The following is a 24,565-nucleotide window of genomic DNA, read 5'->3' as shown; positions in this document are numbered from 1 at the left end:
CGCGTCTAAGGAATAAAGACCATAGCGGCGCAAGGAGAAGTACAACAGAGATGTGGCTTTAACGACCCATCGGGGCTTTGAAGGCGTGAAAGAAAATGTGGATAACAAAACAGAATGGCCTGTGAGAAACTGTCCCCTCTAAACATTAGCACTCCAGTGAAGGCTAGAATTCAACACTCCCAGGTTCCTGCTCAAGGTTTTGTTTGTTTTGTTTGTTTTTCCCTTTTTTTAAAATAGCCCTGGCTGTCCCAGAACTCTCTTTGTACACCAGGCTGGCCTCAAACTCACAAAGATCCGCCTGCCTCTGCTTCCCGAGTGCTGGGATTACAGGAGTGCGCCACGACACCCGGCTCTGGATCAGCTAACCCTATATAACAGACTCCTGGGTCACCTCATTTGGATCAGGTAGATCTGGGCAGGGCCCGGAACTGGCACATCACACTCATGCCAAGACACTGCTGATGCTGGCAGTGCTTCCGGTGCTGTGTAGTCCTGGCCGGCCTTGAACTCACTGTGTAGACCAGGCTGGCCTCAAACTTGTAGTGATCCTCCAGCCTTTGCTTTCTGAGAGCTGGGATTACAAGCGTGAACCACGATGCCTGCTAGGAAAGCCTTTTATAAAAAGACAAAGATAAACACATGGAATTAGCACCTCCGTGATGTTCACTAAGCACCCTCCCATCTGCTTCCTTCGTAGTTTATAAGAAACATTCTCATCTAAGAGGAGCGGCTGACTGCTTGGGAGCGATGGCGATTTGACTTCGTTTATGCTAACTCTTGCTCTTTGACCTTGTGAGCTGCTGCTAACCCACGGAGCTGGGATGATAGCTAGCTCGCCCTGCCTTGGAGGAACAGTCCTACTTACTCCCATTGTTCTTTTCAGCAGCAGAGCTCGATGATGCCGCCTTCCAGGACCCATGGTTATTTTTGTCAACCATCGTCTCATCCCACTCCTCCCAAACAAGGCTCTCCTGTGAGTCATCTGGGGAACCCAGAGGCATATGACGGCTGTTCAGCTGGAATGTGGCCATTCAGGAGGAGAGCGTTAACATGCTCTTGTGCTCAATTGGAAAAAAACAACACCACCACAGATTCAAAGGCTGCTCGGAACTCAAGAATCTGCAATATATATGTATGATAAATGCTTAATATGTGTGTGTGTTTATTTATACTCACTCACAAATTTAGTAAATATTTGGGGATTATCTGTACCAGGCAGTTTTGTTTGTTTGTTTGTTTGTTTGTTTGCTCTACTGACACAGCAGTGTATAAAACAGAACCCCCCTTTTTTACGGGGTTCATTTATGTTCCATTCGTGGACCATACGCAGTACCCACCTCATCAAGGTTTTTCTCTTTTTTTGTCTTGTTTCTTTTTCTAAGACAGGGTTTCTCTGTGTAGCCTTGGCTGTTCTAGACTCACTCCGTAGACTAGGCTGCCTTCGAACTCACAGCAATCCACCTGCCTCTGCCTCCCAAGTGCTGGGATGAAAGGTGTGTGCCACCGCCAGATCTCTGTGAGTTCAAGGCCAGCCTGATCTACAAAGTGAGTACAGAATAGCCGAGGCTACACAGAGAAACCCTGTCTCGAAAAACAAAAAACAAAAGGTGTGCGCCACCACGCCCAACTAAGGTTTTTTCTTTCTATATTCTCAGTTGCCTGATTCTAGAAACAAACAGTGGATAAATTTTTATTTCTTTGTGTAGCCCTGGCTGTCCTGAAACTCTTTGTAGATGAAGCTACCCTTGAACTAGCCTCTGCCTCTAGGGTGCCGGGATTAAAGGCGTGCGCCACCACACCAGGCCAGTGTTTTAAGCTCCATGGTGTTCTGACTGTCCTGAAAACTAGTGCTGGCATCATGCGAAGTAGCCCTTGAGTGTCCATGCATGCAGCATATGCTCCCCACCTGGTAATCACTTAATGACCATGTGGGTTATCAAACTGGAAAAAAAACATTTAACAGACTCAGTGCTTTGCAGACATCGACTCTAGGTCAAGGAGGACCAGTGTCTTCCCAGAGTGTACTTGTGTGTCAGAGGACACAGTCTTGCAATGAAGTAGGTGAAATTAAAAACAACAGGGGTTTTGGTGGAGGTGACTGTGGGTTTGGGCACAGTAAAGCATGAAAAAGGAAGAGTCCTAATGTAGGCAAGATAATTGGGTATTCAATTGTGGGTGACATTTTCCAGGTTCATTATGGCGAAGCTGTTATGGATTGAATCTAAATCCACAAAATTCCTATGTTTAGGGGTCCTAACATATGACCTTCCTCTGTTCCCCTCCTCCTTTGCATTTAGGAACTGCGTCTCTGTCATGTTCACCCCACTAGTTTATTTCAGAAGCATGTAATGCATGGTCTCGTTCCACAGGTGTACAGCTGGAGAAGAATTTCAGGAAGATTTATACTTAAATGAGATGTGAGACTTACAGTTGTTGTGGGGAGAAGCTGGGGACATCGGTGGCTGTGGGTCAAATGTTATCTGTCAGAAGTATTACAGGCTAAATAGTGGTCCCCCAAAAGTTACATGTGGAAATCCAATCCCTGGGGGGCCTTCCTCAGATTAGGAGTTTCTTCTCCTCTTTCTCCTTCTTTGATCCTCTTCCTCTTTCCCTTCTTCTTCCTTTTCTTCCTCCTCCTCCTCTTCTTCTTCTTTTTTGCCTTTTCAAGACAGGGTTTCTCTGAATAGCTCTGGCTGTCCTGAAACTCACTCTGTAAACCAGGCTGGCCTGGAACTCATAGAGATCTGCCTGCCTCTGCCTCCCAGTGCTGGGATTACAGGTGTGCACCACCACCAATCAGCAGATTGTATCTTTAAAGAAGTAACTATGGAGCCATGAGTATGTTCAGGCTACAGAACAGGCTTGCCTCTAGTGTCCTCCACTGCGGGGGAAAAAGAAGGTCTGGTTGGATCCCAATGAGACCAACGAAATCGCCAATGCCAACTCCCGTCAGCAAATCAGGAAGCTAATAAAAGATGTGCTGATCATCCGGAAACCTGTGACAGTCCATTCCCCGGGCTTGGTGCCGGAAAAACACCTTGGCTCGCCGGAAGGGCAGGCATATGGGCATAGGGAAGCGGAAGGGTACCGCCAACGCCCGCATGCTCGAGAAGGTGACATGGATGAGGAGGATGAGAATCCTGCGCCGGCTCCTGAGGAGATACCGAGAATCTAAGAAGATTGACCGCCATATGCACCACAGCCTGTGCCTGAAGGTCAAGGGGAACGTGTTCAAAAACAAGCGGATCCTCATGGAGCACATCCACAAGCTGAAGGCGGACAAGGCCCGCAAGAAGCTCCTGGCTGACCAGGCTGAGGCTCGCAGGTCTAAGACCAAGGAAGCACGCGAGCGCCGGGAGGAGCGCCTCCAGGCCAAGAAGGAGGAGATCATCAAGACCCTGTCCAAGGAGGAGGAAACCACGAAATGAAGCTTCCCTCGTGTCTGTACATAGTGGCCTGGCTGTGGCCTCACGTGGATCAGTCATTAAAATAAAACAAACAAACAAAAAAAAAGAAGTAACTATGCTAAAATGATTTCACTATATGAGTGGGATCATTACAAAAGGAGAACAATAGGACACAAATACCCAAAGGGAGGTCTATATGAAGACGCAAGAAGACATCCACCTACACGCCACCTACACGCCACCTACACGTGGAGAAAGGCACGCAAACTCCTTGATCTTGACCCCTAGCAGCCTCCAGAAATATAGAAAATTAATCCCTATTTCTTAAGTCACCCAGTCTGGGGCAGTTTATTACAACCCTAAAACAATCAGTGCAGAGTGGTCTAGTTTCACTTCTGTTGCTCTGAGGAAACATCCTGGCAAAAGCCAACAAGGAGAGAAAAGGTTTATCAGGCTGACAATTTCAGCTACAGCCCATGGCAACAGAGAAGCTAAGGACCATCACATCACATCCACAGTCAGAAGCAGAGAAATACACATACCCAAGCTGCCTGCTCTCATCTACCCTCCTCCTGCCCTGTGTCCTTCAGGATCCTCTGCCTAGGGGATGGTGCCACCTGTAGTGGGCTGTCTTCCCAAAATCCATTAACAATCTAGACAATCCCCCACAGACAAGGCAATTGTTCAGCTGAGATTCTCTCCCCAGGTAATTAATTCTAATTCGTGGAAAGTCGGCATTTAGAACTAACCATCGCCAGAGGTGTTCTTCTGTGCAAAGGAAGCTGCATGACACTGCCAGGCACACTGAGCACCTGCAAGTGTTGTAAAGACAAGGAGTCTACTGTGCAAGTGATGGAGGGGAGGCTGCAGACGTGAGAAGGAGCTTGGCTAGGAAGGCCCTGCAACAATGAGATCTGGCCTTAACTTTGTATTCACAGTATCCAGGTGTTGAAAGGCTGAAGTCAAAAGTTAAATGGCAGCGCTGTGCAAGGCCATCCTAGAATCGGACTGTACAGCTAAGGGAGGAGATGAGGACAGTACTCTAACACAGGTTGTGTCTATGAGGTGGTGAATGATACAGCCTTGTAGTAGAGCCAGGAATGCCTGGATGGAGAGGCAGTGTTCTACAGAGATGCACAGAATGTAGATCTGACAGCTCTTACTCCCTCTTTGGGTGAAGATCAGGAAAATCCTGGGGACGGGGGAAAAAGATACAACGAGTGAGTAGCGAAAATCCTGCTTCCAGTCTGCACAAGTGGAGTCAAGAGATGCAGGCTGCCAAGGGATAGAATGGCATCAACTAAAAACAGGTAGCTGAGGGCCACCCCACAGAGGGCGACTGCGCCCAACAAAGTGTTAGGTCTTATGGCGGTCTGAAAAAGACAGCCTTCTTAGGCTCGTATGCATGAATGCTTGGACCTCAGTAAAAACCATTTGGGAGGAATCAGGAAGTGTGGCCTGTTTGGAGAAGATGTGGCTTTAAGATTGTGAAAGACTTGCACCATTCCCATTCTCTCTACCTGTGGATGCTGGTATCAGTGGTTCCTGCCACCACTTGCCTCTTTGCTCTGCTATCATAGACTCTAACCCCCTGAAACCGTAAAACCAATTAAACACTTTCTGTTCTAAGTTGCCTTGGCTATGGTGTTCTGCCACAGCAATAGGAAAGTAAATAGGACAGGTCTCTTAGACTGGGAAGATGGCCAGGGACATGTCAGAAGGGCCATGTGGCATTTGACATGCTGGAGGAGGAAGGGGCTCTCTAGAGAGGTGATGTCAAAGAAGAAGGTACCCAGTACAGGCTGTCCATTACTGCACCACGGAAGCCAAGGGCAGGAAAATCTAGGAAGGAAGGAGCAGCAATGGCTCAGACCAGTCAACATGGAGCCTTGAAACTTTGGGTTGATAGAGTAAATTGAGCCTGTCTTGTTAAATATGTATGGAAAAAGCAAAAACAAGATGACCAAGTATGGTCACTTACCTTTACTCCCAGTTTAATCTCAGTACTTGAGGCAGAGAAGCAGAGGCCAGCCTGCTATATATATTGAGTTCCAGGTCAGTCTGTGTCTGTCTGTCTGTCTGTCTATCTGTATGTGTGTGTGTGTGTGTGTGTGTGTGTGTGTCTGTCTGTCTGTCTGTCTGTCTCTCTCTCTCTCTCTCTCACACACACACACACACACACACACACACACACGTTGAGGGACACCACAAGGAACCAAGACAAACAGGATCTGGCCCTCAGGGAGTTGACATTCTTGGAGAAGCATAGCATAAGGAGAAGTAAACAAACCAAGCAGACTCAACCAACTGCCAACCAAAGCTATTTGGGGGAAATTCCATCTGTCCTGAACATATGCAGGCATCTCTTTACACAGAATGTACATGGTATTAGGTGTTACAAGTAATCTAGAGGAAAGCATATGGGAGGGCGGGCATAGGTTATATGCAAATACTGTGTCATTTCCTAGAGACTACGTGAGCGTCCGAGGAGACTGGCTCCTGTGCATGGCTGTGGAGTCCATCCCCTGTGACACCAAGGGACAGTTTTGCACACATTCCCCTTGTTGATTCTGGTCCTCTAACAGACCCCAGGAACTGGCCACAGGGATAGCTCAACTGGCAGGGGCAAGGCTCTCTCCACCTCTTATGTCCTCTCTACTGGGAACGTTGGCCTCTCTCTCGCTCCTTAACAGTTAGGCCTCTTCACACAGCGTGGACAATCATCACCATCTCACTGCTTGTGGCTCACAGCTGCCTCCAGACCATCAGCCTGGAGTGAACCTGCGCTGAGCGTCGCAAGGAAGCACCGGACCGCACACCGTGAAAACCTGCAAGTTCCCTCAAGGCTGTAGTCAGTAAGCAGAGCCCAGGAGAGCCCAAGCCACAAGTCCAGTCCGAGAGCCAGTAGGCTCAAAATGCAAGAACTAAGCTGGTGTTTGCATTTAGGGGACAGAGCCAGAGAAAGATTCCGTCTTTCAGCTCAAGTATGCAGAAGCCATCTTGTTCCATTCAGCGCCTTGATGGATGGGGTTAGGGCCACCTTCGCTATCCACTCCCCAGGAGCTGAGATTCACATGTCTGCCTCATCCAAAAACACCTCCACAGCTACTCAGCTTCCGACAGCTGGGACAGGATACCTGAGGTAAATATCTTTTGCGTTTTTTGATTATAGATTTTTTAAAACTCAAGTCTGAAATATCAATTAAAAATACCGATGTGTAGGGGGGTGTTTTACATCCCAAGTCGCAGTACTCAATCTTGCATCTGTCCCGTTACTTAATTTGTAAAAAGCTGAACGGTGCAGCTGTTTGAGCTTTCAAAGCTCAAACAGTATGTCAGAAGATGGTGCGCTGAGGTTTGGAAGAACGAACTGTATCCGAGGGCTGGAACAGTCCACGACCAGGAGGACTAAACACATAAAAAGACGGGCGACTCCTTAGGGTGTCAAACGTCATATCCTTTAGCTCTGAAGTGGCATCCCTGTCTTTAAAGTCCCCTGCAGTGTGAACTACACCATAACAGGTAACTGCAAAGGCCAGGAGGGTCTGGAGCACTATGTCTCCGGGCAGCGACTCATACTCCTTTTCTGCCAGTCGGATATGAGAACGATGCTGTGCAGCCGAAAAGGCAGCGTGGGCGAGGGCAAAGAGGCCGATGCACACCAGCCCCCTCCACAGCCACGGCACCATGACTCGGAAGGAACGGCGGCCCCAGAGGCAGCCTTCCACTCCGGGGTAAATATCTTAGAAGACGGAAAAACTTGTCTTGGCTCACAGTTTCAACGCTTCCATGCTCATCCGGCCTCCTTGCTTTGGGCCTGTGGCAGCGCAGTACATCGTGGTGGGAGCACTTGGCAGAACAGGGATGTTCAGCCTATGGCCACTGGGAAGCAAAGAGAGAGAATAGATCAGGGACATAACCCCAGTGACTTCACTTACCCACCAGTCTCACCTCTTCTCCTCTTGCTGGTTATTACAGTGTCTCACTGTGTAGCCCAGATGGACTTCACACTTGTGGCAATCCTCCTGACTCAGCTTCCTGGGTATTGAGATTACAAATACTGCACCACCGCTTCCTGTGGGCCCTGTCTCTGAGATGTCCTTCCACTTCTCAAAGGTGCCACAGGCTGAAAGCGGGCCTTTAACACACGAGTCTTGGAGGAAATACTGCAGACTCCAGCTGCAGCACAGGAATGGCCGGAACAAGGTGCAGCCATATATCTGGACATCCTGTGGCTCAGTCAAGATGACCAACCTGATGATGTAACTGCATCACACAGAGGAGGGACGGCCCCTCAGTGGCAAGCTTGGAAACAACCCTAGGCTAGCCTCAGGGACAAAGATAATGGGGATGCTTTTCCTTTTTTTTTTGTTTTGTTTTGTTTTGTTTTTTTTCTGTTTTGTTTCTTTTTTTTTTTTTTTTTTTTTTTTGAGCAGGGTTTCTCTGTATAGCCTTCTCTCTTTGTAGACCAGGCTGGCCTCGAACTCACAGAGATCTATCTGCCTCTGCTTCCCGAGTGCTGGGATTAAAGGCGTGCGCCACCACCACCCAGCTTTAGCTTGCTTTTCCTAGTCAGGGTTCTCTCTGCTGTCTAAGGCTCCTTGTGCAGAAACAGGTCAGCAGTAATCTACGTATTTATTTATAGCTTTGGGGCAACCTGTTTACTAAGCTGAGACATGCTTTTGTGACATCTGTTGACTCTAACATGAAAGCTCACTCTCTCTAACATAACTGCAAGCTAGATTTGGTGGCCCATACCGCTAATCCTAGCACCTGTGATTCCTAGGACCTAAGGTGGCTCACAACTCTAGCTACAGGAAATCCGACACCCTCTTCTGGTCTCTGAAGAAACCATACATGCATGTGATACACAGACATATATGCAGGAAAACTATAACAAAATAAACTAAAATAAAACTCCAGTTTCCAGGGGCTATGATACCTTCCACAGGGGATATGATCCCCTCCACATGCACCAGACACACCTGTGGTACACGGGCGTGCATGCAGACACACCTGTGGTGCACAAGCATGCATGCAGAGACACCTGTGGTGCACAGGCATGGGTGTAGGCAAAACACCCATATGCATAAAATAAACAATAAAACAAACGTGCTCATTTTGTTGTTGTTTCCAAGACAGAGTTTCTCTGTGTAATCTTGGCTGTCCTGGAACTCACTCTATAGACCAGGCAGGCCTTGAACTCAGAGATCTGCCTCCCAAGTGCTGGGATTAAAGGTGTGTGCCGCCACCACCTCGCTTGATTTTAAGCCAGATTCAGTAGCACACATCTGTAGTCCCAGCACTCTTGCCACAACATGGAAGGCAGACACAAGAGAGGGCCAGCTCGCCTAGAATACACAGAAGGATAAAAGAAATGAGAACCCCCCCACATCAACAAAGCAGGAGGAGAAAATCAACAAGAGCTGTTTTCTGACCTCCATATGCATGCTATACACATGTAGCCAGGACACACATGCACACACATATACACACACACATCACATACACACACGTGCATATCACACACACACATGTGCATATCACACACACACACATGCACATCACATGCACACACATGCATATCACACAGATGTGCATATCACACACACATGCACATCACATGCACACACGCGCATATCACACACATGTGCATATCACACACACACATCACATACACACACGTGCATATCACACACACAAGTGCATATCACACACATGTGCATATCACACACACACATGCACATCACATGCATATCACACACACATGCACATCACGTGCACACACGTGCATATCACACACACATGCATATCACACACACATGCACATCACATGCACACACGTGCATATCACACACACGTGCACATCACACACACATGCACATCACATGCACACACGTGCATATCACACACATGCACATCACGTGCACACACGTGCATATCACACACACATGCATATCACACACACATGCACATCACGTGCACACACGTGCATATCACACACACACGTGCATATCACACACACATGCACATCACATGCACACACGTGCATATCACACACACATGTGCATATCACACACACATGCACATCACATGCATATCACACACACATGCACATCACATGCACACACGTGCATATCACACACACATATGCATATCACACACACACGTGCATATCACACACACATGCACATCACATGCACACGCGTGCATATCACACACACATGTGCACATCACACACACATGCACATCACATGCATATCACACACACATGCACATCACATGCACACACGTGCATATCACACACACATATGCATATCACACACACATGCACATCACATGCACACACGTGCATATCACACACACGTGCACATCACACACACATGCACATCACATGCACACACGTGCATATCACACACACATGCACATCACGTGCACACACGTGCATATCACACACACATGCATATCACACACACATGCACATCACATGCACACACGTGCATATCACACACACATGCACATCACATGCACCCACGTACACACACACACAGAGTAATAACAAAATATAAAAAATTTTACATCCCACCTATACTTCCAGTGGATGGGTAGCCGCCCCATATAGTAACTCAGGGGTCCAGGCTGCAACTGTGGCTCTCCCAAGACCCTACTTATCATCTCCATCTTGCCAAGAGAAAGGGAAAGAGGGGAGTGGCACGCTTTGTTCTTGGTTATGTGCCATTAGTAAGAACTAGCCACCCTGTCACGCCGCAAAGGAGGCTGGGGTACATACTGGTCTCGCCCTGCACTGTAGCTCTGAATGTTTATAATGGCAGAAGGTCACTTGAGGGGACAGTTTGACTTTCTGAGAGAATTGGATGGCAGGCACTTGGGTGCTTGGACTCTGGTTCTGTGTCAGACTCTTTTTCTTTAGATTTATTTGTTTGTTTGCTTGTTTTACCTGTATATATGAATATATATGTATGTGAGCCTCATGCACACCTGGTGCCCATGGAAGGCAGAAGATGGTGTCAGATATCCAAGAGTGAAGGATGGCTTTGAGCCACCATGTGCATTCTGGGAACTGGGTCCTTTGAAAGAGCAACAAGTGCATTTAACTGTGTAGCCGACTCTTCAGCCCCCATATCAAGCCACCACTGACATGTTAGACTGCATAATTCCTCTTTAGAGAGGAACAGTGTGCAGCGTGTGGTAGGATGTTTAACAACACCGCTGGCTTCTATCCTCTGACACCTGAAGTACCACAGCCCCAGACATGACATTAGACAATGTCCCTCCAGCTGGTTGTGGTGGCGCATGTCTTTAATTCTAGAACTTGCGAGGCAGGGGCAGGTAAATTTCTGTGAGTTCATGACCAGTGTGGTCTACATAGTGAATTCTAGGACAGCAGGTGCTATAGAGAGAAACCCTGTCTCAATAAAGAAAGAAGATGAGGAGGAGGAGGAGGAAGAAGGAAAAAAGGCAAGTTTTCCCACACATTATAACAACACACATAAATAAATAAACGTAACAAATGCTTCTCTCTAAGCATTATCTCTAAGCATTAGACAGTATAACCGTGGTTACGGAAGGTCGTGAGCCACATGTGGGTTCTGGGACGCCTCAGGCATACTAACAGCTGAGCCATCTCCCCAGGCCCACAACAGGTGCTTTACAACCCCATGGGTACAGTTTCCTACAAACAGGCCTGAAAACTCCCGCTTTTCCACTTCTTCACTTGCTATTTAGTTTGGAAATCGTTTGGAAACCTTGAGCACGAAATTCAACACCCTCCCCCCAACTAAGAACAATTGTTCTAGATAAGAAAGAAACTGTCAGCCTATCTGTCAGCTAGATATGGAATGTAATGAAATAGCGTGTTCGGTTTCTTTATCGCTTGCAGAGCTCAGGGGATCACTGTTCGGTCTGGCTCACAGAGTTACTGACACAATAGCGGAGGTGCTGACTTGAAGATGCAGAGAGAACTGCATGATGCATCCTCAAGCTCAAGGCTATGCTATTCCCAGGATACAAGAATCATCTCTGGAGATACCACACTGCTTGGCAAAGCCAGAGCAACTTGCAAAGAAACACTCTGCCTCCTTTGCAAATTAGTGTGCCCATGTGACACCTGGAAGTGATCTGAAGTGGTGTGTGCCACTCCTTGCTAAGTCTTCTAAGATTTTTCTTCTCCCCATGACTGGAACTAAGACTTTTTCTTTTGGCTTATTTTGTTTTGTTTTACCATGCTGGCTTGTCTGTAAAGAATAGACTTTCTAGCCGGGCGTGGCAGCACACTCCTTTAATCCCAGCACTCAGGAGGCAGAGGCAGGTGGATCGATATGAGTTCAAGGCCAGCCTGGTCTACAAAGCAAGTCCAGGACAGCCAAGGCTACACAGAGAAATCCTGTCTTGAAAAACAAACAAACAAACAAACAAAAAAAGAGAATAGACTTTCTCAGTTGTACAGATTTTCTGAAATTTCTGGGCAGAAACAAGATTATTTTGATAATTTGCCTACTGAAAGACAATATTTTTCAGTACCCAGGCAATTCTTGGTCTTCCTGGGGCTGATGAAATATACTCGTGGGATGGATATTAATTCCAGGAAATGGACTAACTGGTGAGGAGCAACAGAAAGCAGTGCCAGCCAGCTGAGCCTTGGGAGGCCAATAGTTTGCTTTATCGCCCAGACACCTAACAGTAGGGTGTTGCTTTGCTACACAGCTTTCCTGGCTGCAGCTGATAGGGCAATCCTTCACACTCCCACGGGAAGCTTTGAGATAGTGTCAGAATCCCAGTGAACTCCAGGTTTGCAGACGGCTCCCAATAGGAAGTACTGGTTTCTATACTCATAAAAACATGCAAGGTTTGGGCTGGAGAGATGGCTCAGTGGTTAAGAGCACTGCCTGCTCTTCCAAAGGACTGGGGTTCAATTCCCAGCACCCATATGGCAGCTCGCAGCTGTGTGTAACTCCAAGATCTGACACCCTCACACCAACACACATAAATTAAAAATTAAATATTTTTTAAAAACATACAAGGCTCTAGAAACTAAAAACGGTTATTGGAATATAACTTGATTGCGATGAAATACAGGGTGTGATTGATAAAGACTCGCTTGAAACAAAACTGAAAAAAAAAAAAGAGAGAGAGAGAATATAGCTGCTGGAGTTTCTGTGAGGTGAGAATTCACCTGTGAATTCTGAAGTGTCCCTTCTAAGCAGAGCAATTTGGATCTGGATAAGTGAATTTTTAAAATACTTTTGTCTTTACTTATGTGTATTAGATGTGTCTGTGTGTAGGTTTGTGTACTTGGACACGGTGCTTGCAGTGGACAGAAGAAGGCATCCAATCCCTGGGAACTGGAGTTACAGATGGTTGTGAGCCACCATGTGGGTCCTGGGAACCCAATTAGGGGGGCGTCTGCAAAAGCATCAAATGCTGTAGCCCCTGAGCGTCTCTCCAGCCCCACAACGGGTTAGTCCACCAGCCTTTATTCCTCTCTTCCGCTTGCCATTTAGCCTAGAGACAATAAACAAACAGAATAACCGATGGTGTATTGTGAATAAAAGTGCTCTACCCAATTCCTGCTCAGAAACTTCTTGTAGACTATCCAGATGCCTTGCCAGGCACCATGGCCTCTGCTGGTTGGCCCCGGCTTCCACAATCACCCGAAGAGCCAAGTGTAGAGATGGGGTGCATGCACCGGGACGTGTTGGGACCACACACTGATGAAATTTCTCCCTCCCCAGCCAGCAAAATTTAGTGAGAATGTTTTATGTTTTCATGTTACATATAAGCTTTCCATACAGGCTCCCAGGCCTCCTGAGAAGAGCTCGAGTCATGTCACCAATAGACTTTTGTCACTCTGAGCATTTTATACAACTTGCCCGCATACGCTGCACATATAGTCCCTCTCGGTCCATGAATCTCACTGGGGAGTCCCATGCCTGACACAGGACCTGAAGACTGTTCATCATTCAGCGCTCAGTGTACAAAAAGAGAAAAAAAATGTAAAAAAAATTATCTCACAAGCAGATGCTGCCAGGCGACCGTTTTCTTTTAGGCGGCGGTAAAGCACAGCATAACGCAGGGTTTATGGGCCCTATCATCCTTCAGCATTTATAGTCGTTTCCCGCTGTTCTGCATCCTCTACTACGGTCGGTCTCTGGGGCTCCTTCCTTCTTTGCAAAGCAGACACTGTGTCCCCACAAAACAATTCCCCTCACCCTGCTCGACTCTCTCTATGAATGTGGCCACCCTGTGGCACGCCGGTAAGCAGAGCCGAGCAGTGCCTGTCACTCTGTGGTGGTGTATTCTACACAGCGCTGTTCACCCATGTTGCACCATGTATGTGTTAGAGTGTCCTCTTCTGTGGCTGAGTGATGACCCCCCCCCCCCTCGTGACTACATGACATTCTTAGGTACCTGCTTGTCAGTAGACCTAGGTTAGGCTACCTTATGGCTGTTGTGAGCAAGTTGTGAGACTTCCGTTGCTGCTGTTGTTTGCAGGCAGGGTCCCACTATGTAGCTCTGGCTGTCTTGGAACTCACCCTATTAGACCAGGCTGGCCTCTGCCTCCTGAGGGCTGAGATTAAAGGTGCGTGCCACTACGCCTGTAAATTCTGTTGTTTTAATCTACAAAGATCGTGGTACCTTGTTACAGCTGTGACCAAAAACTAACACAACAACCCAACAGAGATATAGACAAGAGACAGAGACCTCTACCACAAAGGAGAGGAGCAGCTGTGTGTAGAGGTAGTTGACTTCTCCGGTGTCCTTGTGAGCTCCTGCCTTCAGAATAAGCCCTCAGGGCAGGTGTTTAAGGAACAGGATTGATCCCCACAGTGCTCAAGGATGAAAGCTAAACGTATCAGGTGGAGTTCTTGTAAGGACTCTCTCCAGCTTCTAGCAGCTTCCTCCTTGCTGTGTTTGAAATGGCCTTCCCTATGGTCTCAAGAACTCAATCCTCTAGACTTTATCTAACGCTAATTACTTTCCAAAAGCCAGTCTCTAAATAGCTCCACGGTGGGGCTAAAGCTTCAGCACATGACTGCTCAGAGGATGCAGTGCAGTTGACAGTATTCCACTCCAGATCCACAGAATTTTCCCTCCCTCCCTCCCTCCTTCCCTCTCTTCCTTCCTCCTCCCTGTAAATGAGTGTACAGGGCTGGAGAGATGACTCAGCAGTTAAGAGCACAGACTGCTCTTCCAGAGGACCCAGGTTTGACTCCCAGCACTCACATGGCAGCTCAAAACAGTCCGTAACTCCAGTTTTAGGGGATCCTATGCCGCTGACCTCTGAGGCACCTGCACTCACGTGCACATACCCACTTGGAGGCACGCACACCTACGTACAATTTAAAAATTAAAAATAAATCTTTTCTTTAAAAAGAAATAATATTCAGAGCAGTGCTCTTCACAACAGCAAAAACCCACAAATGAATCAAGTGGCCATCAGTGATGGAGGTGGGGGGTGGGAGCACGAGAAGGGACAGGGAGACACCACACAAGCCCTGAACGATCTATCTTTGGTGACACATTGCAATACTGAGTTCTATTGATTCATTAGTATATGGGGAAAAAAAAGTTGGTTCCACAAAAAATTCATACAGCAAGATGAATTTTTATAAATCTAAAAATAACCCAAAGTAAGAACAGATACTCGTTAGAAACATACACAGAACACAAGTGCCTAAGAGACGCAGAGACCACTGGGCCTGGAGGCACAGGCCCCCAATCCCAGAAGTTCAAGGCCTGCCTGAGCCACAGAGGGGGTCAAGGCCAGTCTGAGCAACTTAGAAAAACACTATCTCAAAATAAAAGTCTAAACAGGAGCCTGGGGATATAACTCAGTGACAGAGCATCTTCCCAGAAAGCACTGGGCCCTAGGTTTGTTTGACCCAGCCCCACACAAACAACAACCAAAATAGAAATGAGAAACGGGACGAAGGCAGGGTAACGGGAGAGCAGACTACTTTCGAGCTGTGAATGGTTGAACTTTCCCATTTAAGTACAATTAAAATAACATAAAAGGGAAAGCAAATACGGGATTCAGGACGTGGACTACCAAGCAGTGGGAGGCAGGATCTTGGGGTGGAGGAAAGAAACCCCTACAATTCCATGTTAGTTCCTGCCAAGTATTAGTCAGCTTCCTGTTACTATAACAAAATACCTGGCGATCAACTTACAAAGATGAAAGGCTTTTTTGGGGCTCACAGTTTTGGAGGCTGAGGCTCCAGCCATGGTCCACGGCTCCACTGCACTATACATTTTTTTTCTACATTTATTTTATGCGTATGGGTGTTTGGCCTGCATGTCTATGTCTGTGCACTCTTTGCATGCCTAGTGTCCTCGAAAGCTGGAGGAAGGTATCCGAGCCCTGGGGACTGGAGATGGACGGTTATGAGCTGCCATGTGGCCGCTAAGAATCGAACTGGGGTCCTGTACAAGAGCAGACAGTGCTCTATGTCACTGAGGCACTGCCCCAGTCCCTCCACTGCTTTTGAGTCTGTGACAAGGCAGCAGCACATCACGGCAGGAGTAGAGAAAGCCACTTATGGCAGCTGGGAAATGAGAGCATAAGCGAGGGGTGACTCCTTCAAGGGCACGCCCACAGTGGCCTAATGCTTCCTGGCAGGCCTCACCTCTTACAAGTTCCACTACCTCCTAAGCGGACTAAGTCAGGGATCAGGCCTTGATGACAAGACATTCCAGCTCCAAATTGTACCATCCCAGATCTGCTGTGGCTTGGTTCTGTTTTGGGTGGCGAGTTTGTGGGCTCCTGTTATAGAGCAAACTAAATAACTAGATTAAGGCAGGCCATGCGTGGAGCAATGAAAAACCAATTAGAAATGCAGAAAGGGAAACACGAAGCCATTGTCCATGGCTCATGGCAGCTCCGGGTGGGTGGACCAAGGAAGCCTGCCTCTGTTGCTGTGAGGAGACAGCACAGACTAGAGATTTGGTACCAAGCTCTCCTGTCCTCCCTGGCTCGCCCTCCCCTGGAAGGCTGTTTCTCTCAACAGCATCTCTGACCATCTGACTGTATACCGACCAGCAGAGGACTGTGGTGCGGTGTTCTTGGTGTTCCCAGGCTCCTTCTATGCCACTAATTAAGAGAGGCGCCGAGTGCACAGGGCGTCACACAAGTGGCTGGCTTATACTGCCTACACTTAGGGCTAACGGACAGGAGTTTACATTAGTCCCTGGTACCTGCCTGTTAGAGACTGTGGTGGTTAACATTGACTGTCAGCCTGCTGGATCGACACTCATGAAGCAGACAGCCTGTGGGCGTGTCTCTGAGAAGTCTCCTGATTGGGTTACTACGGGCTGGAGGCTCTATCCTAAACGTGAGCTGCACCATGTCATGGGCCTAGGATCTAGACTGAATAAAAGGAAGAAAATGTTTAAAAATTTTGCCAGATGGTGGTGGCGCACGCCTTTAATCCCGGCACTTTGGGAGGCAGAGGCAGGCAGATCTCTGAGTTCGAGGCCAGCCTGGTCTACAGAGGAAGTTCCACGACAGCCAGGGCTACACAGAGAAACCCTGTCTCAAAAGAGTCAAAAAGGAAAAAAAAATTTTTTTGAAAGATGAGGTCTCTCTATTGTGCAGCTCTAGCTGGCCTGGAATTCAGAGATTTACCTGTCTCTGCCTCCTGAGCGCTGGGATTAAAGGCACACTGTCATGCCCAGCCAAAAACATAAGAAAAAAATTAAAAATATGAAGAAATCAAATGAAGGGCCTACATCTATCTTTCCTCTGCTTCCTAACGGCAGATGCGTGAGACCAGCCACCCCATGAGAGGCTACACTCTTGGACTGTGAGCCAAATGCTCTCTTCCTTCACAGAAGTGCCTGCATCAGGTGTCTTGTCACAGCAAGGAGGAAAATTAACAGACACAAGGACCCTAAAGCATTTTAGAAGAGCCACATTGAGAAATAACTGGGCTACTGAGGACACCCTAGGTAGGTGACAACTGAGCTACCACGGAACCCTAGGAAAGACAGCAAGTCTTCCTTTGAAGAGAAAGTAAACCTGTCAAGCCAAAAAAAAAAAAAAAAAAAAGGTCTTCAATACTTGTAAAAGCAGCACTAAACAACAACAACAACAACAAAAAACCTCACTCAAAATCATGTCCCCAAATCAGGGACCACTACATGTGATTTTTCAGTGCAGAGAAGAGATGGGGCCCAACCATCCTATACACAGACAGGGACCTTACAGCCACAGGCAAGGGCAAGGTCAGCGGATGGAAAATTACCAAGAGGAAATAGGAAAAGTAAGAGAGAGTCTGGCTAAACTGATCTGACAGGATTCTTACGGAAGACAAGCCAGCATGAACAAGCACCAACTGGGGCTTGGTGCCAAGTAAAAAAGCCTGATCGTGGGGGCAAGCAGATAATGAACACAGAGGGTTCTAGCTGAATGACCGTGGCAGAGTTGTTTGCTAAAACTGGTTCTTACAAGGAAATACACAGATGGGCCTAGGAGAGAGTTCAAACTATAAAGATTGACTAAACTTTGACCAAGCAGAAGATCGTTGTCAAGGAAGAAACAGAAAAGCCCTTTTGTTGTACTGGGGGCGCGGGGTGGTGAGGGGGGCGGAGGCACTGATGTCCACTAAAGGTCAGTACTAAATTCCTCTCAGTCCACAGAAGATCATGAGACTGAGGAGAAAAAAACTCCCACTGGCTTTCTCCCACACCCCAACTCCTGTAGCTCTAGTGTGGTCCCAGACAGAGCTGCATGGGAGCAGCTATGACCCTCCCAATGTCACTTACGCACTCCTATCACCACGTACCCACCAGGAACAACTGAACGGGTGGGCGTGGCTTTTTTGCTTTATAGTTCCAGAGGGTCCCAGCGCCTCACGGAAGCCAGGGCAGAGCAGGGCAGTCCGTGGTAGCAAGACCACACGGAGGAAGCTGGACATGGCTAATCCTCATTATCAGCGGGACTGGATTCAGAATCACCAAGGAAACGTTTTCCCAGGGCAGTGCCATCCCACGGGCTGGAGTCCTAGACTGAACAAAGAGGAAGAAATAGGGGCTGGAGTGACGGCTCAGCGGTTAAGAGCACTGACTGCTATTCCAGAGGACCTGGGTTCAATTCCCTGCACCCACATGACAGCTCACAACTGTCTGTAACTCCAGTTCCAGAGGATCCAACTCTCTCCCAAATGCAGACAAAATACCAACGTACATAAAATGAGATAAATTTTAAAACATTTTCTAAAGGAAGAAATAAAAAAGTGGGCTATGCACCAACATTCTTGGTTTTTTGTTTGTTCATTTTTGTTTTTTATTTTTCAAGACAGACTTTCTCTGTGTAGCCTTGACTGTCCTGTGCTGACTTTTTAAAAACATTTTTTTAAAGCTATATTTATTCTTTATATATACAGTGCTCTGCCTGCATGTACACCTGCATGCCAGAAGAGGGTATCAGATCACATTATGGATGATTGTGACCCGCCATGTGGTTGCTGGGAATTGAACTCAGGACCCCTGGAAGAACAGTCAGTGCTCTTAACCTCTGAGCCATCTCTCCAACCCCTGGACTCTCTTTGTAGACCAGGCTGGCCTCGAACTCACAGCGATCCACCTGCCTTTGCCTGCCAGAGTGCTGGGATGAGAGACGTGCGCCACCGCGCCTGACTGGTACCAGGATTCTTGTCTCTGCTACCTGAATGCAGACACAATGTGATCAGCCACCACACACTCCGACCATCACACCTCTCGGCCTCACACTGTGAATTGCAATAAACCCTCTTCCCTTGAGTTGCCTTCATCAGGTGTTTTGTCACGGCAACGTGACACTAATACACAGCTGTTCAAAACACGGCGGACTAGGGAGCAGAGAGTTACATTCAACAATTTCTTGAGCTCTCCCAGGGTTTTGGGCACTGACGTGCAACGGTCTTCACTAATGACAACCCTGTTACTATAGCGTCTTGTATAGGCAAAGGGACTTCAGGATACGCAAGATGGACACCCAAGTGGAGTAGGAGGAGGCAAAGAAATCCTAGAAACCACCCCAAAGAAAGTGACAGTAAGTGAAGTCTAAAAGCTAAGGAGGGGGTTAGCCCACGAAGGGATGAAGGATGAGGAAGAACACTATGAGCAAATGGAAGCGCCAGAGATGCCACTGTCCCCTATATAGTCACCTAAAGGTGTTACGAGGACCTCACATGAAAAGAGGGATGGCTGAGTCTCTGTTAAGGAGGAAAGGACAGAGGCATCTTAGGAGATGCATGAGTCATATGAGTGACAAAAGTAAACAAGAAGAGGGCACAACGGCTGCTCGGGGTTACCAAGGTCACATTTAGTGGCTTACAGTGAAGGTGACAGAAAACCCTGAAGAAAGGAGAGTGCTGTCATTTGAATCTTAGATGCCCCCAAAGGTCCATTCGTTAAGCTTGGTCTCTAGTGTGGCACCAGTGGAAGGCAGTGGAGATGTTAAGAGGCTGGTCCTAGTGGGAAGTCCTAAGGTCACAGAGGTCACAGCCCCTTGACTGGAACTGTGGGACACTGACCACTTCCTCTCTCACTTCTGAGACACAAAGTGAACAGTTCTGCCCTTCCATGCACCCCCACCGTTGCTACCCCGCACCAAAACAGTGACCTAAAAGCTCCGCGTCCTCCTGACCACAGACTGAAAACCTCTAAAGCTGGCAACCTGTTGGATGTGTCGCCTTACACCTATAATCCCAGCATATGCGAGGCTAAGGCAGAAACGGGGCAAGTCCAGGCTGAGCTACATAGTGAGACACCGTCTGGAAAGAAGAAAATATTGCATCTTAAAATAAAAACAGGTGCTAGAGAGATGGCTCAGCATTTGAGAGTGCATACTGCTTTTTACCAAGGGTGTAAGTTTACTTCCCAGCGCCCACCTTGGAGGCTCATACCACCTTTAACTCCAGCTCCATGGAATCCAGCGCCCTCGTCTGGCCTCCAAGAGTGCCTGCGTTTGGATACACACACATACACACATGCACGCATGCACATAATTAAAAAGAAAATAAATCTTTTTTAACAAAACAAAAATAGCCAGGCAGTGGTGGCACATACCTTTAATCCCAGCACTCGGGAGGCAGAGGCAGATGGACCCCTGTGAGTTCGAGGCCAGCCTGGTCTACAGTGCGAGTCTAGGACAACCAAGGCTACACAGAGAAACCCTGTCTCGAAAAAACTAACTAAATAAATAAATAAATCATGAGCCAAAATAAACCTTTTTTTTCCTTTATAAGTTGATTCTCTCAGATACTTGCTATAGTCAAGAAAAGCCACTACCATAGAAAGAGAGAAAGATGTGAATAGAGCCAAAAGGACAGAACCTCAACCAAGGCAACAGCTCTCAGACAGGAACACGTTTTAAAAGGAAGACCAATGGTACGAAGAGCCTGGCATGCTCTCATATCTTTCGACTGGGACGGCCCTGCCTCTTTTTTTACCTGCGCCTCTCCTCAGTCTTGTGCTTCTAACAAGCACCCTCGAAGGGTGACAATTTACTGCTTCCTTTAGAAGCCGTAGATCGCCCTCCCTCCATCCTCCGTGCTTCTCGGCTATGACACAAACCATCTGCATGTGGCGCATCCATCTGGGTCCACCACACTGCCCCTGCAGGGCTTGGAGGCGAGGAGAACTTACACAAATGTGCTGCTGCTGCTGCTCCTTGCTCCACCACAGCGGTAAAGTCCTAGGTCTCTAACCCCAAAGGCTTGTGTCTGCTGCCAATAACCATGAACCAATGGCAAGTTCAGTTATTAGCTCATGAACTAGAAGGAGCCGGAGCCATCGGTGTGCGCACGCGGTGTGAGGCCCATGAGCATGACCAGCAAAGCCTATACTTGGGCCAACAAGCAAAAGACAGAGGTAAGAAGGAAGGCTCCAAAGGACTCATAGAGATCCTCAGAGCAGTTCCTTTTTCAAACCGTCTTCCTCTGTAGCCCAAGCTGTCCTGGAATCCACTATGTAGCCTCAAACTTGCCATCCTCCTGCCTCGATCTCCCAAGTGCTGGAATTACAGGGGTGCACCATTCGTGCCAGACTGGAAAGTAGTTTCAACCGAAACCAAGCAGGCAACAGGAGCAAACGCCGCTGTGCCTATGTGCGACGAAGACGAAAAGTAGCGACTGATTTAGCAACTAGGTCACCGGCAAGACACATTGCAATGATGTGGTGAGGCCAGAAGCCAAACTGTAGTGGAAGAAGAATGAATGGAGGTAAAGAAGTTGTAACAATGAATACGAGGCCTTTCTTACAAGCTCTGCTGGAGCAGGGTGTGGTGGCACACACCTTTAATGTCAGCACTCAGGAAGCAGAGGCGGGGGGGGGGGGGGGGGGGGGGGGGGGGGGGGTGTCCCGATTTGAGGCCCCCCTAGTCCACAAAGTGAGTTCCAGGACACCCAGGACTACACAGAGAAACCCTGTCTTGAAAACAAAACAAAATAAAAGCTTGGTGAAAATGGAAGGAGGGAGGAGCAGCACTGGTGGGAACAGGTGAGGGCAAACTCAACTGGTGTCTTTAAATGGAGGGGACTGAAATGTCGTTACTGAGAACAAGGCCAGACGGAGAAAACAAAACAAAACAAAACAAAAAACAGGAGGATGGATTCGAAGGAAGAATAACCTCAGATCCCAGGTAAGACTGCATCCTCGAGTGGGTCAACCTGCTGGCTCAGGTCTTGGGGTCTGTCTCCAGGTGGGGGACCGCCCTATCAGCAGGTGTCCTTCAAGGCTACTTTCCTGAGTGGTCGGTCACTCAGGCCAGAGAGGAGACTCCCTCTCTGTATTTCCTAAACCAGATTTCTCAAGACACCAGTAAGCATACTCTACACACAAAAGCCACCTACTTCTGAGTGCCGTGCTTAAACTGTGACACCAGAGTATCCTCACAGAGCATCTGACAATGGGCTGCAGAAAAAGAATTCGGGGAGACCCAAGGCCTCACCCTCAAGGCAACTCGGAAAAGAAATCTCACTTCTGCAGCACCTCCACTTGCAGTTCATCTGCTGATAAGACTGTCTGCTGGGCCAAGCCTGTCAGGCCCATCGGTACACGGCAGACCTTCAAGCATCCAGTTCCAGGGAAACCGTTTTTTTTTTTTTTCTCAAGTCTGTTTAGGAAGAACTCGGGGTGGCTGGTCACCTGCAATGTTTGGTGAGGTTTTCATCCTCTACCAGCCTGCAGAGATGTTGACTCATTCTGTCTTCAGCAATTCTGTTAGGCCAGCTTAGAATCCCCTTGCACAGGGTGCTTCCACTTAGTCACTTCCTATCCATCAACGCCTACCCAGCTGCTACATCATCAACTCAGGGCCATGTTAGCACTCTCTCCCCTAGTGTGGAAACCCTGCTAAGGGTGGTCCTGAGTAACAAGTGCCATTACGTAACTTTTTCAGTCTCCATTGGGCTGAGGGATGGCTCAATTGGTAAGGTGCTTGCCTTGCAAGCAAGACCTGAGTTTGGTATCCATAACTCCTTTTTAAAAAAAAAAAAAATTAAACTGGTCTACAAAGAGAGTTCCTGGATTAGCCAGGGTGGTTATACAGAGAAATCCTGGCTCAAGAAAAAGAAAGGAAAAAGCCACAGTCCTTTAATCCCAGCACTCTGGAAGCAGAGTTGGGTAGTCAGTTCAAGGCCAGCCTAGTCTACATAGAAAGTTCCAGGTGACATATCTTTTAAAAAAGAGTCAAGTGTGGTAGCATTCACCTAACAATCCTAGGCTAGGCCTGGAGTTCACTGGCCTGCCAAACTAGCCTGCTTGGGAAGTTCCAGACTAAGAAAAACCTTGTTTTAAAATAAAGAAAAAGAAAAATTAACCCAGTACACACGAGAGAGAGAGAGACAGAGACAGAGAGAGAGAGAGAGAGACAGAGAGAGATGGAGAGGGAAAGAGACTCACCTTCCCGCTCTTGACATGTTACTATCCTTCCTACACACACACATACCAATTGTTGACTTGACATAATGTAACTACCCTAACCTTCTAGAAGGAGCCAGGAATTTGGAAGCCTAAGGCTTTCCTGATAAAACTCAGCAGATGATAGGTGCCAGCCCTCTTGCTTAAAGCAGCCCTGGGGAATTGAAGAAGAAAAAAATAAATAAGTAAATACGAGGGGCTGGAAAGATGGCTCAGCGGTTAAGAGCACTGACTGCTCTGCCAGAGGACCCAGGTTCAAATCCCAGCACCCATACGGCAGCTCATACCTATCTGTAACTCCATGATCTGACACTCTCACGCAGACATACACGCAGACAAAGCACCAATGCACATAAAACAAAAATAAATAAAAAACATTTTTAAAAAAATACGAGAACAAAACTGCTGCCCCTTCTACAGGTAAGAACAGGTGCCTTACCAAGGCACCATGGGTTCCCAGAGGCGTTGGCAAAAGAAACCTGTGAAGAAAGCAACAGGAACGCACAACCAGAAGCCACGGTTCTGCTTTGTAGCAGCATATGACCTAAAGGAATCCTCTCAGCAGTGTCGGAGAACAAGAATGCAGAGTTCAGAAAAAGAGTATCCGGGTCTGAGTCCGTGCACCAACCCCCATCACTGACCCGCACCCTGAAAGCCACCGGGGCTCCAAGGAACGAGCATCGGAACAATTCAAGATGCTAGCTAAAAGCACAATTTCAGACCCGGAGAAGAGGCTCATTAAGTGGGCATGGAGCCAGGCTTTCAACCAGCACCCTCGGGCAACCTGGGGTACTGATTCTCTGCGGAGCCCACTCTGAGAAACCAGACTCTGGGGCGAACAGGGCCTCCAAGTTCCAAAGTTTCCCCATCTCGCTAGGCTCACGGACTCTCCTCCCACCACCACCACCACCATCACCACCACCCGGGGCCTCACCCACAGGCGCGGTCGTAAAAAGCATCGGGGAACTCAGTGATGGGCTCGCCGACCTTTGTGAGGGCGCCGCGGGACCCAAAAGGCGCAGCACGGTGGCCGGCAGAGGGCGCTGCACGAGGGACAATACCGGGCGGGGGCGCTGGGCACCCCTAGCCCAGAGTGGCGCGGCGGGAAGGAGCGGGAGCCGGGGAGGGAGGGAGGGAGACACGCGGCGGCGCGGGGGCGGGGCGGCCGGCGGGGTGGGGCGGGGCCGAGGGGCTGGCGGCGAGCGCCGGGAGAGCGCGCCGGGGCAGCCAGGAGG

At 48.2% G+C, this 24,565-nt stretch overlaps 1 protein-coding gene and 1 pseudogene across 2 annotated transcripts; one reads left to right on the top strand and one right to left on the bottom strand.

Annotated features, from left to right (window-relative positions):
- Positions 1-2,834: 2,834 nt before the first annotated feature.
- LOC127208779 (60S ribosomal protein L19-like) lies at positions 2,835-3,496 on the top strand (annotated as a pseudogene).
- Positions 3,497-6,672: 3,176 nt separating this feature from the next.
- Positions 6,673-24,448, bottom strand: LOC127208605 (membrane magnesium transporter 2-like). Of its 2 annotated transcripts, none has more exons than XM_051168093.1 (2): positions 24,265-24,448; positions 6,673-7,289 (listed from the first exon to the last, which is right to left on the bottom strand). In XM_051168093.1, the coding sequence occupies exon 2, from the start codon at positions 7,094-7,096 to the stop codon at positions 6,743-6,745; it is 354 nt and encodes a 117-aa protein (XP_051024050.1). In that variant the 5' UTR covers positions 7,097-7,289; positions 24,265-24,448; the 3' UTR covers positions 6,673-6,742. The 2 variants fall into 2 exon arrangements, with proteins under 2 accessions (XP_051024050.1, XP_051024051.1); XM_051168094.1 differs by having other exon boundaries at positions 24,318-24,439.
- Between the last annotated feature and the right edge of the window lie 117 nt (positions 24,449-24,565).

This window comes from Acomys russatus, chromosome 25 (genome assembly GCF_903995435.1).
Source record: "Acomys russatus chromosome 25, mAcoRus1.1, whole genome shotgun sequence".
Lineage (NCBI taxonomy): Eukaryota > Metazoa > Chordata > Mammalia > Rodentia > Muridae > Acomys > Acomys russatus.
This window is presented reverse-complemented; position numbering and strand designations above follow the sequence as displayed.